Source organism: Sardina pilchardus, chromosome 19 (assembly GCF_963854185.1).
Source record: "Sardina pilchardus chromosome 19, fSarPil1.1, whole genome shotgun sequence".
Classification (NCBI taxonomy): Eukaryota; Metazoa; Chordata; class Actinopteri; order Clupeiformes; family Clupeidae; genus Sardina; species Sardina pilchardus.
In genome coordinates this window covers 7969439-7988327 of record NC_085012.1, presented here as the reverse complement: position 1 = coordinate 7988327, position 18889 = coordinate 7969439, and the positions used below count along the sequence as shown (strand labels likewise).

The 18889-nt window shown below is 42.3% G+C and overlaps 1 protein-coding gene across 1 annotated transcript in view; it reads left to right on the top strand.

Annotated features, from left to right (window-relative positions):
- The first annotated feature begins 864 nt into the window (after positions 1-864).
- Positions 865-18889, top strand: part of topbp1 (DNA topoisomerase II binding protein 1) — a 33815-nt gene continuing 15790 nt past the window's right edge. Inside the window, exons 1-17 of the mRNA XM_062521238.1 lie at positions 865-1195; positions 1496-1588; positions 1697-1831; positions 2164-2307; positions 2506-2687; positions 2964-3157; positions 3507-3692; positions 4782-4945; positions 5840-6003; positions 7079-7326; positions 9456-9805; positions 12808-12980; positions 14201-14412; positions 14890-15248; positions 16020-16205; positions 17502-17611; positions 17982-18105. Of these exons, the coding sequence (XP_062377222.1) occupies positions 1502-1588; positions 1697-1831; positions 2164-2307; positions 2506-2687; positions 2964-3157; positions 3507-3692; positions 4782-4945; positions 5840-6003; positions 7079-7326; positions 9456-9805; positions 12808-12980; positions 14201-14412; positions 14890-15248; positions 16020-16205; positions 17502-17611; positions 17982-18105 (3018 nt within the window). The 5' untranslated portion in view covers positions 865-1195; positions 1496-1501. The remainder of the gene's footprint in view (positions 1196-1495; positions 1589-1696; positions 1832-2163; positions 2308-2505; positions 2688-2963; positions 3158-3506; positions 3693-4781; positions 4946-5839; positions 6004-7078; positions 7327-9455; positions 9806-12807; positions 12981-14200; positions 14413-14889; positions 15249-16019; positions 16206-17501; positions 17612-17981; positions 18106-18889) is intronic.

The following is an 18889-nucleotide window of genomic DNA, read 5'->3' as shown; positions in this document are numbered from 1 at the left end:
TCTTCCTGGCTCCAAATCTTCCACCCTCCCCCTTCTTCTCCTAGATCTACTGTATATGTCCAGTAGGCTATATAGCAGACTACTCACCCATATATTATGTTATTTTGTGCATTTTATTTGTAATTACAATTTTGGAATGAAAGAGGCCTTGTAGAGCTTTAGATCCCTGAGAGGCTAGAATTAACAGGCCTTTTCTGTGTAAGTGATATTGTAGAGTTAATCGAATTATTTATGTTGGTGCCAACTTGGCGGCCTATAATCCTGCTGTTTTAACAATCTTGTCAGGTTATTTCTGTTGTATAAGGCCAGGTCAGTTTCCATACCAAGAAATATTAAAAACTAGGATACTCTATCATGATGACACACAATGACAGGACTGACACCAAACCCCTTCTGATTTCTGATTAAAAACTATAGCTAGATTTTTTGCATATGCAAACATTGTCTGTGAAGCTCAGTTTATCATCTATGTATCCCCAAATACATTTGACCATTTCCATAGTTTGATTAACGGTACTTAATGTCAGTGATGGTGGTGGGTATGCTTGTTTTATGATAAATTCCATAACCCTATGTCTTTTGCATATTTAAATAGTTTAAAATTGTTGTCTAATGCCATTTCATTTACAAAGAAAAGAACAGGAGATGGGACACCGCCTTTTTTTTTTTAGAGCACTGTGTTTTATACACACACACACACACGCACACACATACACATTCACAGTCAGTGAATATTTCTCACACTGGATCTGCAAGGTGGAGAGAGGGTGGTCAGTACACTGAAAATGTGACGTACACGGAATCCTTTGACGGAGCTCTGTGCTACAGGGACCAAAATAGCGACACACTCTTCCGCCTGCAGTCTACCTTCAAGTTCGACTGGCGCGAACTTTTGATATCATTAGATATTCTTTTTGACGGGGTTATACCTCCGTCTTTTAACAACTGTGTGTAGTTAAACCTCAGGCATATTAAGTGTTTACTGATACATATACTAAACATGACTGACACTTCACGTTAACGTCCTCGCAAAGATAAACATTTCGGACTAGCAGCTAGCTGGCTAGCTGCTCTTGATGCCCGTCAGCACGGCGCGAGCTTGCTTTGTTAGTGCTAGTTTGCTTGTAGTCAAGAGGGAAAGCCGCCTGTAACGCCAGCTACATACATACCCATCAATGTTGACAAACAAACATTGGTAAGTCATTTTGTAATCGTTTGGTACATTACGTTCATTGACATTCTGCATAAGGCTATTAGTTAATGTTTTGTTTACATTAACGCTGATACACTGACGTGGGACATTGGTCAAATCATGTAACAGTTAACGTTAATTTACTTAACGTTAGTGTTAGCTAGCTCTTTAAAAGCTACACAATGTTTAGGTCGTAAACTATACATTCAATTAAATGTAGTTTCTAAAATGCTGAACCTCAAACCAGTCTTACGATTTGAATCTGTTTACGGTACTTACCCTGCTGACTTGTATACTTTCTAGTGAAATATGTCACCCTCTAAAAAGGATGGCTACATTGTAAAATTTGTGGAACGCAATGGTCAGAAAAGCAAACTATCAGCTCAAGCTTATGAGGTAAGAATCCTTGGCGGTGAAGTGTCAAGTCTAACAATACCTATTTAGTTTTCTCTGGATGCTTTTGTGTTGTGTTTTGTTGATGTGGGTTTTTTTTATTTTTTAAAGGCGATTGTAGAGTTGCAGTCAGAGAAGTATGTTCACATCGTAGATGAAGAAGCAGCAGAACAGCTGGACCACAATGACAAGTCATTGTTTGTATTCAGTGACTTCACCAGCGCAGCGTTTGAACACTGCAGGGAGGTTTGTCTCCTATCTTACATCAACACATTGACAGTACATTACTACTGTAATTTCCCAACTTATGCATTGATTTTGCAAAATTTCTTCAGCTATGAGGTTGATACACGGGGGCAGTTAATATGGTATTAATATGGTTTTGTTTCTTTTAACTTGCATGAAACACTGTCCTGCGACTTGTACACAATGCGGCTAATACACAGGAAATTACTGTAGAACAAAAGTTCCTGGATTGAATCTTCCGTGTTTAACTCCTCTCCCAAAATGTTCTGGTGCTACCAAATGCTCCGTATTTTAGCTCTGCCTTTTATTTACCTGTTGCTTTGCTCCTGTAGTTGGGCTGCAGAATTGTCAGTCCTCTGGTGGTCCTGCACTGTCTGCAGCAGCAACGCTGTGTTCCCAAAGCAGAGAAGCCGGTGTACAGTATGGCCATGGCTGATGTTACCATCTCTTGCACCAGCTTGGACAAAGAAACCCGGGTAAAGATTTGTTGCCCTCTGTTGCTTTCCTGTCTGTTTTAAGATGAACAAGGTTCACAATATGTGGTGTATATTGGTGTTGTGAACTGACAAATGTGTTTTTGTTGACTAGGTTACTTGTATGTTATGTTACAAGCCTGTAGCTTGTAGTAGGCTACACTTGGATGAGAAATGTCAGTGTTTGCTCTTCTCTTTCAGTCAGATGTGATGGACTTAGTTGAACTTATGGGTGGACGTGTCTACCGTGACCTCAATGTGACTGTGACACACCTGGTGGCAGGTGAAGTGGGCAGCAAGAAGTACCTGGTGGCTGCTAGCCTGGGGAAGCCTATTCTTCTACCCTCATGGGTCAAAACATGCTGGGAGAAATGTCAGGACAGGTAAGTTCTGAAAGAAAGAAAAGCCTCAGTCTTTGTGTAGAAATACCCGAGGTAAAGATGAAAGCTATCCTTTGACGTTAAATATACAGAGTGGAGATTTTGTCTTTAGGAAACCCTCTGAACACATAAACATATTAGTGAAGCATTGCCAATTCCGTGCCCAGGAGATTTCTCAAAGAAAGCCTGCTAAATCTTGCATGTGTATGACTTATAATTTATAATGTTCAAGACTTTGTGAAGTGCATCGCCATCCCTTTCCTTCTGTCTCCTCCTCAGTCTGTTTCAGCACTCTGACTTGCGCTCGGAGGACTTCCTGTGTCCCATACTGCAGGGCTGCACTGTCTGCGTGACGGGCCTGTCCACTGTGGAGCGGAAGGAGGTGCAGCGTCTGTGCGAACAGCATGGCGGTCGCTACACCGGCCAGCTGCGCATGAACGAGTGCACGCACCTCATAGTCAGCGAGCCTTCAGGTGAGTGGGGCCCCAACAGTATTCAGACAGGGGTCAGACAGCATCCTTGTGTCTCTCTGTGTTGGACCTGGACTTTGTTTTTGTGTCAGCCTTCGCTATGCCATCCTTTGGAAAGTGGTCGTATCTGACATTCTGTTAAGTACTCAAGTGTTCTAGTTCTAGATTTCTGTGTAGATCATACCTGTGATCTTGGGAAAAGATCGGTGGGAACGGAACATTCTGGAAATGTGTAGTTTAGTTTTGGAAATGATCTACACCTCCATCTTTACATTTGTGGTGTCCCTCTCTCTCTCTCTCTCTCTCTCTCTCTCTCTCTCTCTCCCTCTCTCCCTCTCTCTCCCTCCCGCAGGTCAGAAGTATGAGTGTGCACGACAGTGGAACGTCTACTGTGTGTCAATCCACTGGCTCTTTGACAGCATCGAGAAGGGTTTCTGCCAGGATGAGAGCTTGTATCAGGTAGAGCGAGGGGCTGAGAAGTCAAAGAGTCGTGTCAACACCTCCACCCCCACTGGCTCAGGCAAGAGCAAACCGCAGGGTAAGCATAGTGCATAGTGCCAGCCTTACACCATGGGTCATTCTACCTCAATTCAACAAATGCCTTCTGCTCGACCATCTCAGATTTGCTTCAACATTTTACCATCTAAAGAGTAACCATTTAAACGAACTTAGCCGAAATATTAGCTTCATATACCCAATACATCCAGAGAAAAACATTTTTGAACTTGGTACATGAACATGATTTTTGGCACATTTGCGCGCTCATCTAAACTTTGCAAAGTCTTGATGAAATCAAGGGAGTTTTACGGGAACGGCACACTCCTCATCTTAATTGTTCGGTTTGAGGTGGCAGTCCGGGCTATTTTTGTCTTTTCTTCATCATCTTCTGGCTCACGAAGCCTCTGACCTAGCTTCATAGGTTGCAACAAACACCCCTTGTCGGTGTGGTAACTTTTCTCAGCCTCCTCCGTCATTAACCTTTCCGCGGGAGTCCCCCCCCATAACTCTTGTGCACGTCCGAAAGCTAACTGGGGAGGGATGGTACTTTTGCCTACCTGTCACTGTTGATGTGACAAACTCATTTCTCACAACGTATGTTAGTAGCCTGTGATGCAGACACTCTTTTCCCCCTTGAACTCGAAATTTAACAAAGGCTACAACTGCACCGCAGTGTTTTAAACTATTGTGATAGGAGCTATGTAGAAGGGTGTCAGGGTGATGTGAATAGACCTCTATCATTTGGCTTAGTGATTTCATTTAGAGACATTTCGCAAAGTTCTGAATGTTATGGCATATGACATTATGGTTGTTTGAAAGCTCTTTTCCAGCATTATATTTTACATAAATAGCATACAGTACCCAAAATGAAAGGTAGCCGAGTTATGAGAGATTATTATATTAAACTGAATGCAGAGAGATATCATTTATATATATATATATATATATACTGTATATTATATGCGTGTATATATGAAATATAAACATTTAAACTTCACCTACTCACTACTTGTATTTCATTTTTGAATACTTAATATTCTATCTTATTCTGTACATTTTTAATATTTATCAAATGCAACATACAACAACTCTACATAACACCTTTAATCAACAAGTGTTTTAATCTCAGACGGGCCATCGCTGCTGGGCCTGAGTCACATCTCTAATGCCAGTATGACTGTAAACGACACAGCCCTTTCTACGGCGATGGGCAGTCGCCTGGAGACACCTGATCCTATAGATGCTTTTGATATCACCGTGTGTCAAGATGAGGACTTGCTTGATGGCTGCAAGGTAAGAGTACAAGTTGCTTTTGCTGTTGAGTTCGTCCACGTTTTTTTTTTTTTTAAATGTTAGTATATTTTAGGGCTTTTATGCCTTTAATCATAGGACAGTATAGAGAGTGACAGGAAGTGAGTGGGAGAAAGAGTTGGGGTGGGATCCGGAAAGGACCACGGGGCGGGAATCGAACCCGGGTTGCAGGCGTGCGGTCCAGGTGCCCCAGCCAGTTGCGCCACGGCTGGGTCCGAGTTTGTCCACGTTTTGACTACATTTTCATGCACACCATATCAGTGGAATCCTTTCAAAGCTACTTATGATAGCAATAAACCACAAAACAATATCGCCTCTAATTTGTTCAAATTCAGATCCCTTGCGGTCGTTTATGAAATTTAGGGACAGAGACCATGGGACGACATGGCACAAATACTACTTCTACTGCACATCGCTGGTTTAGTAAAAAATATGGCGATTAACTTTTAAACAGGAACATATAATTGCAATAATATTATCATTTTCTTTTTCCGAATTGAACCGGATTATGGTGGAAACATAGTGATTGTTCAGAAATGTGACGACATTAACAGAAATACAATGAACACTGGGAACAAGCCTTTGTAATCTAAAAACCAGGTTGTGTGTGTTTTTTTTTAAACTACTTTTATTTGGATCATTTGAATATTTACAGCCAGTAAAAAAGTATAATGCACAAGAGAACGGCTTTATGACACTTTCATGGAAACTAAATATTTCAATGGGTAGAGTAGGTGGTAATAACAGTTATGGTTTTGATACTTTGGAAGCACATAATGAAGCATATGCAGTATATACATACATACAATTAGTCATTTATTTGCTTAGTCACGTATTGTCTGTGTGTGTGTGTGTGCTGTTATTCTTCCCTATCAGCTGTACCTGTGTGGCCTGACTGGGAAGCGCTTGGAGAAACTCCGCCGCCTGGTCAACGCTGCCGGGGGCCTGCGCTTCAACCAGCCGAGCGAGGAGCTCACACACGTAGTCATGGGAGACCCCGACCCCGACATCAAAAGCTTTCTCACCAAGACTACACACAGGTCTGACTTATTCCAGAACAGATTGTGGCTTTTGGTGTCTCTGGGGTCTTGGACGTCTGTCGGTCACGATGTAATGTACTATGCATATGTTAACGTCTCATCAGCTATATCGTTAATATTGTATAAGAAAAATGGACATATTCTGATCATAGGGCGTAAATATACTGATATGTGGATGGTATAATATAGCACAACATCAGTTCACGACGACGTTCATTGTCGTAACCTGCTCGAATTACCTGTAGATCACATTCCAATCTTTCATCGATGCTGAGGATGTTGTGGATGTAACGTAATACATGGTTATGGTTATGGTTATGGTTATGGTTATGGTTGTTTAGCAGACGCCTTTGTCCAAAGCGATACATGCTGCATTGTTGCAACAACATTTGAAACGAGCGTGCTGTATTCACCCTCCATGCTTTCTGTTGTAAAACAAAATCAGTAGGCCTACTAGCCCTGTGACAGCGGCCGCATATAGCCTAATCTGCGCCACCCTCACTCAAACACACAGAAATTCTGTATTGTGCGTGCATGTCGTTCACACATAGCCATAGGTCAGTATAACATCCGCAGGTTAGCATTATTCCTGAATTACCCGAAGAGTCGGACCTCCATTTGACAAGCCTCCGCATATACTCCAGAGGTTATGTCTGAAAGCGGCTCAAACAAAGCACTGTTGAAGGATGGTGGTGGTGTTATCAAAAATACTTTAAAAGGCATCCTTTTGTTATTGTTGCTGTTATTTGTTTGTCTTACATAGATTAATAAAAGTAGATAATCTCAGCACTTTTAGTTCATAGCAACAAAGCAATTGTTTTCTTTAAAACAAAATGTCACCGATTTGTAAAACCACTTCCTGGTATAACTTACTGTATTGCAACCGCATTTCTTTGCAAGGAGATTAATTAAATATCAACATCAGGATTTATAAATAATATATATTTATATTACATTTGCATCAAATATGTGTTTTATATATTTCCATATTAGTTTATATAGTTTTTAAATTGTTTCCTAGTATTAGCTCTCATCTAATCTCTCATCTCTCTTTTTTCACTCGTTCCCCTGACAGACCCCATGTGGTGAGGGTACAGTGGTTGCTGGATAGTCTCAGTGGCCGCAGCCTGCTGCCAGAAGAGGGGTACTTCCACCCCTCCTGCCTCCCTCCTGCCCCGACTCCCGTAGACCTGCAGCCCACCCGTACCTCTGGCTCGCGCTCCCGCCCCCCGGCAGCTGCCCTAACTGCCCCGAGTCCAGGCCGAGACCGCAAGGCGGATGACGACCTGCTCTCCCAGTACATGAATGACGACACCACTATTGGTAATACTACACCGAAGCTGTTACAGTCCTTTGATGTGGGTGTGGAAATTCTTTGGGGGGTTTTTTGTTGTGATGTGATGTAACTCCTTCTGTGATGCAACAACAGCTGTGTGAGAACACACTTGTCATCACGTTTTGCAGTCTTTTCCTCCCACTGATGATGTTCCTTCATCAGTGGGAGACTCAAAAGGCAACAGTAAAAAGCAGAGCCATATAAAGAGAGAGTTGCGACAACCCGGGTACAGAAAATTCGGTTTGTGACGTGGTTTGTGTAACTTCAAGTAGTTCAAATAGTTCCCGGAAGCGATTTTGACTGTTCGTTAGAATCATAGAATAACCGTCTTTTACTGTCTGTTAACGAGTGTTCGATCCTAACTTCCGGGAACTATTGTTGAGAAAATATGGAACATTAGCGTCAATGGAGTTGTCGCAACTCTCTCTTTATATGGCTCTGGTAAAAAGGACAAAAAAGTCCGCACACTAAAGCTCCAATATTTTTTCTTTTTATTCACCACTTTTATACTGGTGAATAAAAAGAAAAAATATTGGAGCTTTAGTGTGCGCACTTTTTTGTCATTTTTACTGTTGCTTTTTGAGTCAAGCACCTACTTTTAAATATTCAGATGTGCACACCCGCTCCTACACTTTTGTCTTCCTTGAAACCCCCAGAAAGCATCAGTATTTCCACTTTTATGAAGTGGATATGTGAAAATACAAACAGTAGATGTATCAGTGAACTGACAATTTAACTCCAGTGCTCTACTTAGTTTAGTAACAGTATAGGATTTATATAGTATTAGAATTATGGAATATATAGAATGATATACTCTGACTGATATGATATATACAATGCTGTTTGAAAGTTTCAAACATGGTCAGTTGATTTTTACAAAAAAAAAAAAAAAAGACAAAATAATTGAATGCACATCCAAACGCTAGTGGTGTGGGTTTGAAATTCTTCAGAAATCTACAGTACACTCATACCAGTATCACCAGTATTACCAACTTGCTGTTTCACTGAGTGGGTGTGACGGGAGCTAGAGCAGGCGCGTAAGTGAAGCGTTCCGTTCGTGACGTGTGTTTCATGTAAGGGATAATCAACGACGCGCCGTGCATTTATAGGAAAATAATGCACGTTCGAAGTGGTAATAAGGACCCGACGCCGCAGGCGGAGGGGACTTTACACTTCGATAAGTGCATTATTTTCCTAGAAACGCACAGGTCGCGGAGTTGATTATCCCGCTTATACCACTGCTACTATCATTTTCGTTTATATTGCCGCTGTCTTAGATACAACATGGCTGTTTTTACCGTTACATTCACATTGGCGAATTAATATTCAAGTGTAATAAGCCCAAAAGTAGGGAACTACTTCATAGCCGTATGGTATATAGAAAAATAATGCACGTTCCAAACAGCGCATCACAATAGGAAATTTGACCAAGCAGTGGTATAAGTAAGGGATAATCAACGACGCGCCGTGCGTTTATAGGAAAATAATGCACGTTCGAAGTGGTAATAAGGACCCGACGCCGCAGGCGGAGGGGACTTTACACTTCGATAAGTGCATTATTTTCCTATAAACGCACAGGGCGCGGAGTTGATTATCCCGCTTATACCACTGCTACTATCATTTTCGTTTATATTGCCGCCGTCTTAGATACAACATTGCTGTTTTTACCGTTACATTCACATTGGCGAATTAATATTCAAGTGTAATAAGCCCAAAAGAAGGGAACTACTTCATAGCCGTGCGGTATATAGAAAAATAATGCACGTTCCAAATAGTGCATCACAATAGGAAATTTGACCAAGCAGTGGTATAACAGTTAGTAATCACTATCATCAATGGAAGTAGCTACACCAGACATGGCAGTGGGGCATACTTTCAAAGGAAATAGCCCAGTCCTCTAAAATGGATTTTACGCGTCGCTCCCCTTTTAGATACTAGGAAGTGACATGGAAAAATCTCTATATATATATATAGACAGAGTATATCATTCTATGTACTGTATAATGATGTAAGAAATATTTAGAGTTTTGTTATTTGGAACATACAGATATGAGGTAAATAGTATTGTAGCATACGCATTATGCTGTAACTGCGTTATGCTCTTTCTGGTCTGCAGTGGAGCAGCCACAGCTAGATGAGGGCAGGACCACCATGAAGTCCAGCGACAGGCCTTCTGTCCTGACCCCGGCTCCGCCACCAGCAAGAGCATCAGTCTCAGCTCTTCCAGACCCACCCCAGGACTCCACCCTGCACGAGCCCAGTCAGGGGGGCCTGTTTGTGGGGAAGCGCTTCCTGCTGGTGGGCTTTGGCGCAGAGGCAGAGGCCCAGTTGTCTCAGCTGGTGGAGGAAGGCTGTGGGAAGCTGCTGTCCGGGCGCAGCAGGGTGGTGGCCGACTACGCCGTCGTCCCTCTCCTGGGCTGTGAGGTGGAGGCCACAGTGGATGAGGTTGTCACAGATACTTGGCTGGTAAGAGGATGCTAGTGATGCGGCCATCTTTTTTGTTGCCTTAAAAAACATAGTTATACTTATTTTTACAGGTTTTTTTCTTCATTGGCTGGTAAGAGGATGCCAGTGATGCTGTCTTTTTTTTGGTTATGGTTATGGTTATGGTTATTTAGCAGACGCCTTTGTCCAAAGCGACATACAAATAGATAACAATACAAATTCAATTAACAGTGAACAATTGCATTTTTTGTAATATTACATATTTTGTTACCTTAAAACACATAGTTATACTAACATAAAGGGTTTTTTTTCTTCACCTGATCCATATAAGGATATTTAGCTTAAATTTTAGTAGCATGTCTGTCCGTAACTTCCAATCAATCCCCACAGACTGCAGGGCTCCACCAAGTTTGATTTTCACTGTCATAGCTATAGCTATGGAAAATTATACTTTGAGGTGTCCTGTGAGTCAGGTCTGCTTCAAAAATGTGGATGGGTGCCAGTGGGTGAGGTAATATCCGATATTAAGATAGGATATCAGCCCCAAAGTTGACAAAATAGTTGGATCGGGGACCGGAAATTTGAGCAGATTCACTTCAATTTCTTGTCGTGGCGTGTGCATAGCGCACAACTAGCCATTTGCTGCCACTATTGGCTGCTTTTAATGTTCATCATTAGGCTACGTCATGGTCATTTCAGTTTGCCAGGCTTTATATTTCTGGTTTGCTATTCATGATCTTATTAACCACCATGTGTCACAGATTAATTACGATATTCATGCATTTTTGTTGCATTTTTAGGTATTTACATTTGAATTTTAATGTTCTACACAAAATACTCAAACCAAATACATTGTCTTTTTCATAAATGATCTGTATAAACGTTGCCTGCTATCAAGAAATGCAAAGGTTCTCACTGGCTGTTAAAAATGTTTCACCACCATTCAAACTCACGCGTGTGAAACTCACTTCACACATCCTACGCTCTCTGTTCTCGTGAGGGAAAAACCAGACTGCACCACTACTGATAAATGTGGCGTTTTGTGCATGATTAGTGGTGTGAACCACTTTGTCAGGGGTGTTTTAATCTGTATCACTTACTTGGATCTGCACAAAACTGATGGAAGAAAAACATGTTTTTATTTTAATTTTATGTATTTTTGTATTTATGTTTGCTTGTTAGATTTATAATTAGGTAACAACTGTGATCTTGAAGTTGAATGCTGCTTCAAGTTGCTACTGGCGCACAATTGTTTATTTTTTAATAATAATGAGAATAATTTGTTACTTTCATATCTTAGAAAGAATTACGGTATTACAGTAGTGCCGCCCTGTACATAGACTGTGGCATCCTGTACAGGCATTCTGCTTATAGAGGAAGTCTGAGAGCGTACTCACACTAGGCAATTCGTACCGTACCCGAGTACACTTGGCCCCTAAAGTCCGGTTCGTTTGACCAGTGTGATCGCTTCCTTCTGTACCGGGGTACGGTACGCTAGTACGCTTGGAGGAGGTGGACTCTGGTACGGTACGCATGGAAGCACGACGTCATTAGTGATGAAATAAACAATAACGTTCCAATTAACAATCACACGTTGCATAAAGATTTTAGAACACAGCAACTCAATCGTACCCAAGTAAGGTTTGATTATATGCCGTGTGAGTGCAGACCAGCGACCAGAGGCAACCGTGCTCCAGTACGGTACGGGTGAAACGTGCCTAGTGTGAGTGCGCCCTGAAAGGAAATCTCCTTTCAGTAGTTAGTGAGAAGTCTGTATGAAGAATACCGGTAATCTTATTAGTCGGAGGCTTGTGAGGGTGCACTCTGATATATCAAAGGTCATGAAGGATGTTATGTTGGTGTAATTATTAATTTAAATTTTTTTTACTTTTACATTTATTTGCCAGACTCAAGGTCCGTAAAAGAACACATAACACAAACATTCCCTACATAAAAACAAACAAGCAGACCAGAACAAAAACTAAAACACAGCATCACCACATACACACACACACACACACATTTTTATAAAAGACATGAAATGTTCTTGTCAAAATATTAGCTTGATCGTATCAGCATGTGACACTATTATCATTGTCTATATCAGGGGTGTCCAAACTTTTTGGCTCAAGGGCCACATTGGGTCTTGGAAATTGACCGGTGGGCCATAACCCCCCTCCCACCCCATTGGACATGTACACAATGCAGTATACATAACGTATATAATTATTTAAAAGATGATAATGACAAAGTCATTTTGTTGTAGAAAATTAATTTGTTAAGAAATACGGTTAATATGATGCTGTTTAATTCATTTAAATGGTGCACTGTCACTTTAAGACTCTTGCCGGCTCCACTCAGGTTGCTGTGCCTAATAGCTGTGCCCTCTCAACATTGCTCAGTAGTGAAACTACTATCGTCTTCGCGTTTTTCTTTTAAACATTACGTTTCTTATAAAAAGGAGATATCAGTTATCAACAATGACAAGCCAGCTGGCGCGCTCTCTCCCTTTCGTGCGCGCTAAAAGGCGTTCCCAATTACGTTATGAGTATGTAACATAACGCAAATTAGATTTGCTGCAATAGAGATTTCAAAGAGTATCATCTCTGTGTAACATGCTGTTTTGATATTGACATTGTAAAAGTTCTCTAAGAAGAGTGTTAAGCAGTTTGCAGTAATGTTAACCACAACGTCGTTGCTGGAAAGAAATAGCGAACAGCCAATGATAAGTGTGGCGGGCCATATCTATAATAAACGAATACATGCTCGGCGGGCCGCAGTTGGCCCGCGGGCCGTAGTTTGGACACCCCTGGTCTATATATATGCCATCATCATCAGATATCTGATCTGTGATGTACCAGTGACCCAGGTTTTTTGTTTTCTTACATATTGTATCATATGTCCTGTATTTGTTGTAGTATGCTGAGTCTGATGTGTTTGTGTTTGTGTGTGTGTGTGTGTGTGTGTGTGTGTCTGTCTGTGTGTCTGTGTGTCTGTGTGTGTGTGTGTGTGTGTGTGTTCAGGCCATGTGTGTGGAGCAGCAGTGTGTGTTGGAGCTGTCCTCTCACCCCCTCTTCACGCCCGTGGCCATGCTGGAGGGGAGGTCCCCTCTGAGGAGCTGTGTGCTCTCCTTCAGCCAGTTCACCGGCGCCGAGAGGGAGTCCCTCATTGAGCTGGCCAAGCACCTGGGCGCCAGGTGAGTCATTCATACTGTATGAGCTAAAAACAAGAGAATGCGCGCACATCTCAGTAGTACAGGTGCTGGACCAAAAAAGAAGTGAAAAGAAATGATAAACTTCCGTTCACTGATAGAAGCTCCCAAACGTTTATTTAGCGCAACGTTTCGGACCAAGGTCCTTCATCAAGGGGCGTCTAGATTTCTAGTCTACACACACATGAATACACACTCTTTTCAAAATTCGTGTGAATTAGTTGTAGAAAATTGTGGAAAAAAATATTATCATATTGTCCTTCAATGTCTTGATTTGTCCACATGCGCCAAGAATGTTAGTTTACTGTCGTAGAGCAGTAAGTAAGTGAATCAGAAAATGCAAGTTCAAGAAGCTCAAATTGGATTTTTTTTTTCTTTTTGATGAACTGATCAAAATATCAAAAGTAATTTCAGTTTGTCAAAAAGGAAATACAATTCAGCAGTGTAAAGAGATGTGAAGGCGAGGTTTAGAGTAATACTGGTGGTGGTGTGAGTATAAACTTATTCAGAAATCTACACTCATACTAGCCTACCACTACAACTAGCACACCACTAGCTTGTGGTTACTGTTTTGGTGGGTTGTTTCTGTTCTGTGTCAGTTTGTATGTTTCTTTTTACTTGGCATGGATCCGACTGTAACATTTCACTGCATTATATGTACGTGACAAAATAAAATCTGAATCTGGTTTCATTCTGCAGCGATATTTGCTAGCAGGGTTATGCTCGGAAGCCTCTGACAATGGCTGAGTGTTAAATTCATACTCACTTGAGATTGAAGAGTCTATATGCAATGGGCATGGAAAAATGTCGGCAACTTTTAAAAAGACTACATATCTCTGCTTTTCAAAACCGTTTCATCATGAGAATTCTAACTGAATAAATACTTTTTCAATTATTTAATTAAGCAGTAGAGTTGAGTTTTACTTTGCCTGTGCCTTTGCTCTGGTCATTATTTTATGTTATACAAGAGTTAGGTCCGGTCGAACGATTTAGCAATATCTGATTGGACGAGATGCGTTCTACCAGTGTTGATATTAAGCAATATCACCACTGGTGACTCCTCACAGCTAATAATCACTCTGCCAATGTATCCAGAGACGATTGATTCTTCCAGAGACGGTTGAAAAAGCGATATAGGCCAACAACACCACTCCCCCTCGTGCGATAATGCTTAAATATCTCCTTTGTTATCTTCATCATTGCAGTGTCCAGGACTTCTTTGTGCGCACAGCCAACCAGCGGAAAGGCATGCTGGCCAGCACTCACCTGGTTCTGCGCACTCCAGAGGGGACCAAGTACCAGGCTGCCCAGAAATGGGGCCTGCCCGCCGTTACTCTTCGGTGGATCCTTGAGTCAGCCCGGTTGGGCCGCAAGGCTGACGAACAGCGCTTTCTGGTGGATATGCCGCCCTCCCCAGGTCAGAGTTCACACTCGAATGAGCATAGCGCTAATTTGCTACCTACAGTTTATGCAGTGCTATCCAACCTGTTAGGCTTGTTAATCCCTTTACCAGTCATTAGCAACTACTGATGTAGCTGTTGATAGAAGAAAAAAAAGAAAAAAAACTATTTGTTCAAATGTGTGTTTTCTAATTTAGGTCATTATTTATCATTGTCTTTAGCAAGTCTCCTATATCTAGCATGAACATGAAAAATCATGCATACTTAGTGAAAATGTTGCACACTACTATGGGTACTTAAAACTCATCCATATTTAATTATGATTGGCTGAATCACGTATTATTTACAATGACAATTAGCTGGTCTAGAATTACTGTAAACTACAGCCTCTCTGTATTAGCTCATCATGTGAAATGGTTGTGGTTTGGCGACTAGTCATTTGGAGGACTTTTCTCCCTGAATCTGAATCACACCTGCTCCACTTTCACCATCAGATCGCAGTGAGGACAGTTATGTGGGCGGTTCACAGAAACTCCCTGTCCCTGTTCCGGCGGCGTTCCCGATGCCAACCAGACATTCCCCGGACCTCTCCCTACTCGGGCCGCAGAGTGGCGGGGCAGTGACCCCACTGGACACCAGTCGTCTGCAGAGTCGGGCTGTTCGCTCCGCCCTGCGAAGGGTCAAGGGTCAAGGTGGATTAGAGTTCACGGAGGGCTCAGATACAGGAACACCACTGGAACAGGAGGGGCGCGACAAGACCCCTCTTCTGAAAGAGCCGCGCACGTTCCAGCTGGACACACCTTCGCGTTTTCTCAGCAGAGACCAGCTGTTCAAGCCCAACTTTGACACCAAGGTAAGTTAAAGAGGAACTATGCAGGTTTGGCAATTTCTTTGCTGTTTACCCTTTCACTTATCTTTTTACGTTTGCAGGTTTCTCTGCAGAGCCTCCCCTAGAGCTTTTAGCTTTAGCAGTAGGGTTTAGCACTTATGGTTTTAACTGACTCCTCAGTCGGTCTGTTCGCCTTTTCATGAGCATGATCGCGAGGCGAGAAAGTAACCAAAAAATGCCATTATCCAGATCCTTAATCCAGATTACAATGATCACGTACAACGACCAAGAACCTCTAATTTATATACATTTTGTTTAGAGATGCACCGATAGCAATTTCTTGGCCGATTCCGATTTTCCATAGAATTTGACTGGCCGATACCGATTTTAGCCGATTCCGATTTCAGTTATTTTCTATCTTTTTCTTTAATTTAATGACCAAAATGATTTAACAATCGGGGCAGCCGTGGGCTACTGGTTAGGGCTTCGAGCTTGTAACCGGAGGGTTGCCGGTTCAATTCGCAACCAGTCCATGGCTGGTGCCTTTGAGCAAGGCATCTAACCCCTCACTGCTCCCCGAGCGCCGCTGTTGGGCAGGCAGCTCACTGCTCTGTGTTAGTGTGTGCTTCACCTCACTGTGTATTCACTGTGTGATGTGTGTGTTCACTAATTCATGAATTGGGATAAATGCAGAGACCGAATTTCCCTCACGGGATCAAAAAAGTATATATGCTATATTTATAATTTAATTATCCAAATTTCCTTAATTTGCTTTCCTTTTGTTCACCCGGCCAGGATGTTTTGGACGACCTGCAGACTCCTGGCAACAAGGGCCAGCAAGAGCAAGGTGTGGAGACTCCTCTCACGGAGGTGATCAAGCGGAACCTGAGGGCGGCCGTGGCCAATAGTTCTCGCCCGAACACACACCTTACCGATCTGGGGGCCAGCCCGCCACTGAACAAGGAGCAGCAGGTGCCCACGGTATGTGTGCTGGATGCTTAAATACTACCATAATTTCCCAACTACAATGGGGGTAGCCGTTAGCCACCGGTTAGGGCTTCGAGCTTGTAACCGGAGGGTTGCTGTTTCGATCCCTGACCAGTCCACGGCTGAAGTGCCCTTGAGCCAGCCACCTAACCCCTCACTGCTGTGCTGTGTGTGTTCCCTCATTCACGGATGGGATAAATGCAGAGACCACATTCCTTGTATGCAAGTATACATGGCTAATAAGACTGATTTGATTTGATTTAATTGATTATTAGCTGCGGCTTATACATTGATTTTGCAAAAATTCATCAGCTATGAGGTTATACACGAGGGCAGTTAATATGGTATTAATATGGTTTTGTTTCTTTTAACTTGCATAAAACACTATCCTGCGGCATATACACAATGCGGCTAATACACAGGAAATTGCTGTACTAAACACTCACTCACCATACTCTATGCAAGATATCGGTTGTGAAATTGTGTTATTTCTTGTTGTTTTTAAGGTTGATTGTGTTATTTCTTGTTGTACCTATTGTCTATTGATTGTGTCTGTGTTTTAAAAATCCACCTGTGGAGTCAAAGACAAATTTCCACTTTTGTGGACAATAGATAATACTTATTTATTCATGTTATTTAAATACAAGTCATTATTTTGGGAATAGGGCTCGGGCACACGCCTGGCATTCTAGGAATATTGCCGCCATGTTGGTAGCGCACCGAACATAATATCCATTCATTCAGATGCAGAAGACAAGAAGCAGAAATATAGTATTATTAGCAATTATTTTCCTCTTGCGATTGTGGGTTGCGCTGTTACACCCCACTACACAGCAACATACGACCAAGAAGGCAAAAACTAAGTAACAGGAACACACTAATAGGCGGGAGTACGGTAAATCCATAGTAATCCATTGTAAACTAAGGAGTGAGGCTGCCAATATGGAAGTGTCCGCGAAGTTTTCACGTCATGATCCCGAGCCCTATTCCTTCGCCCATCAAGGAGCTGTGATTTATTTTAACACTTTTTGTTTTCTACACATGTGTCTGAACACGCACAAGTCTGTTTGAACACTCATGAGTTTGATAGCCCAGTGTTGTGCTAACTGTAACTAACATACTGTATGCATATTGTTACACTAACAAGCATGGATGCATATTTACTAGCCCTCTCTTATTCTCACAAGCATACAGTAGATAAACATATGCACAGCCTACTCACGTAAAGCATGAGAAACCAGTGTGTGGATGATATGCACTGCCTACTCACGTTTAGCCTTTGACCTTCAGGCAGAGGAACCTGGCCCTTTAGCTGGTGTGGTGATTTGTGTGAGCAAGAAGCTGAGTAAGAAGCAAGGAGAGCTCAATGCCATTGCCTCCTCACTTGGGGGCGATTTCAGGTAATGTGTTACTGTACATGTGTCCTTTGGAGAAGAATGTCTCTGTAAAGAAAACATATTTCTTGCCTACGCCTAGGTTGTTAATTGTGTATGTGTGTGTGTGCATATTAGCATGGCTGCAAGGTTGGGTGTGTGTGCGTGTGGTGTGTGGGGTGGGGGGTGGTTGGGAGAGAGGAAGTTTCAAATGTCTAACACCCTCTGTTTCGGTAAGTGAGTAATGTGTTCTTTTGAAGAAATGTCTTCAAAGGTTGTGTGTGTGTGTGTGTGTGTGTGTGTGTGTGTGTGGGTATGGGTGGTTGGGTGGGAGAGAGGGATGTCTCAACGCCTCTGTGTTTTTTTGCTAAGTGAGTATCGTGTTCTTTCTGTTCAGGTGGGCCTGTGATGACTCGGTAACACATTACATCTATGAGGGGAAGGTCGGAGACAATACTAAAGAGTACAAAGCTGTCAAAGACCGAAAGATGCAGGTGGTGTCACAGCACTGGCTGCTGGCGGTAAGTACCGGTACACACACGGTGTCTTTTTTTTTTTATGTTGGGTTCTTAAAAATACGAACCACGAAAATCCCCAAGCAAGCAAAAGCTTTCTAAGAAATCAGCCGCAACCCAGTGTGGTTTACCTGAGGATGCACACTAACAATGTCATTGGATTGCACCTGCATGCTACTAGACTACAGTGCTGGTGCTGGACTACAGTGCTGGTGCTAACTTTACAGCTAGTGCTAGCTATTTGCAGCAGGTGTTTCTTTTCTAGATAGCAGACGTGTTCTTATACTTTGATGCAGCTGTACACAACTTGCATGTCATTTTTAGTGAAGTACTTCCATGATTAGTTGACTGCTGCCTACTACACTGTCTAGTGAACTAATTGACTTGATGAAAATCCTACCGTGCCACAATATGAACAGAAATTGTATTAGTTAGTGGCATACAGTAATGTACAAGTTTATTTCATAAATACAGAAATATGTTGGGAAATATTTTTGCACTAGCAAGTGCACAGCCCACTGGACACAAGAGGTGTAAAAGTCCGGCTTCAGAAAATAAGTCCTGCAACATGCTTGCTCCAGCCATTCACTAAACCATCCATCCAACCATCCTTCAGCTATTCACTAAACCATCCAACCATCCAACCTCCAACCGTTCACTAAGGGCGCACTCACACTAGGTACGTTTCACCCGTACCGTACTGGAGCACGGTTGCCTCTGGTCCCTGGTCTGCACTCACACGGCATATAATCAAGCCGTACTTGGGTACGATTGAGTTGCTGTGTTCTAG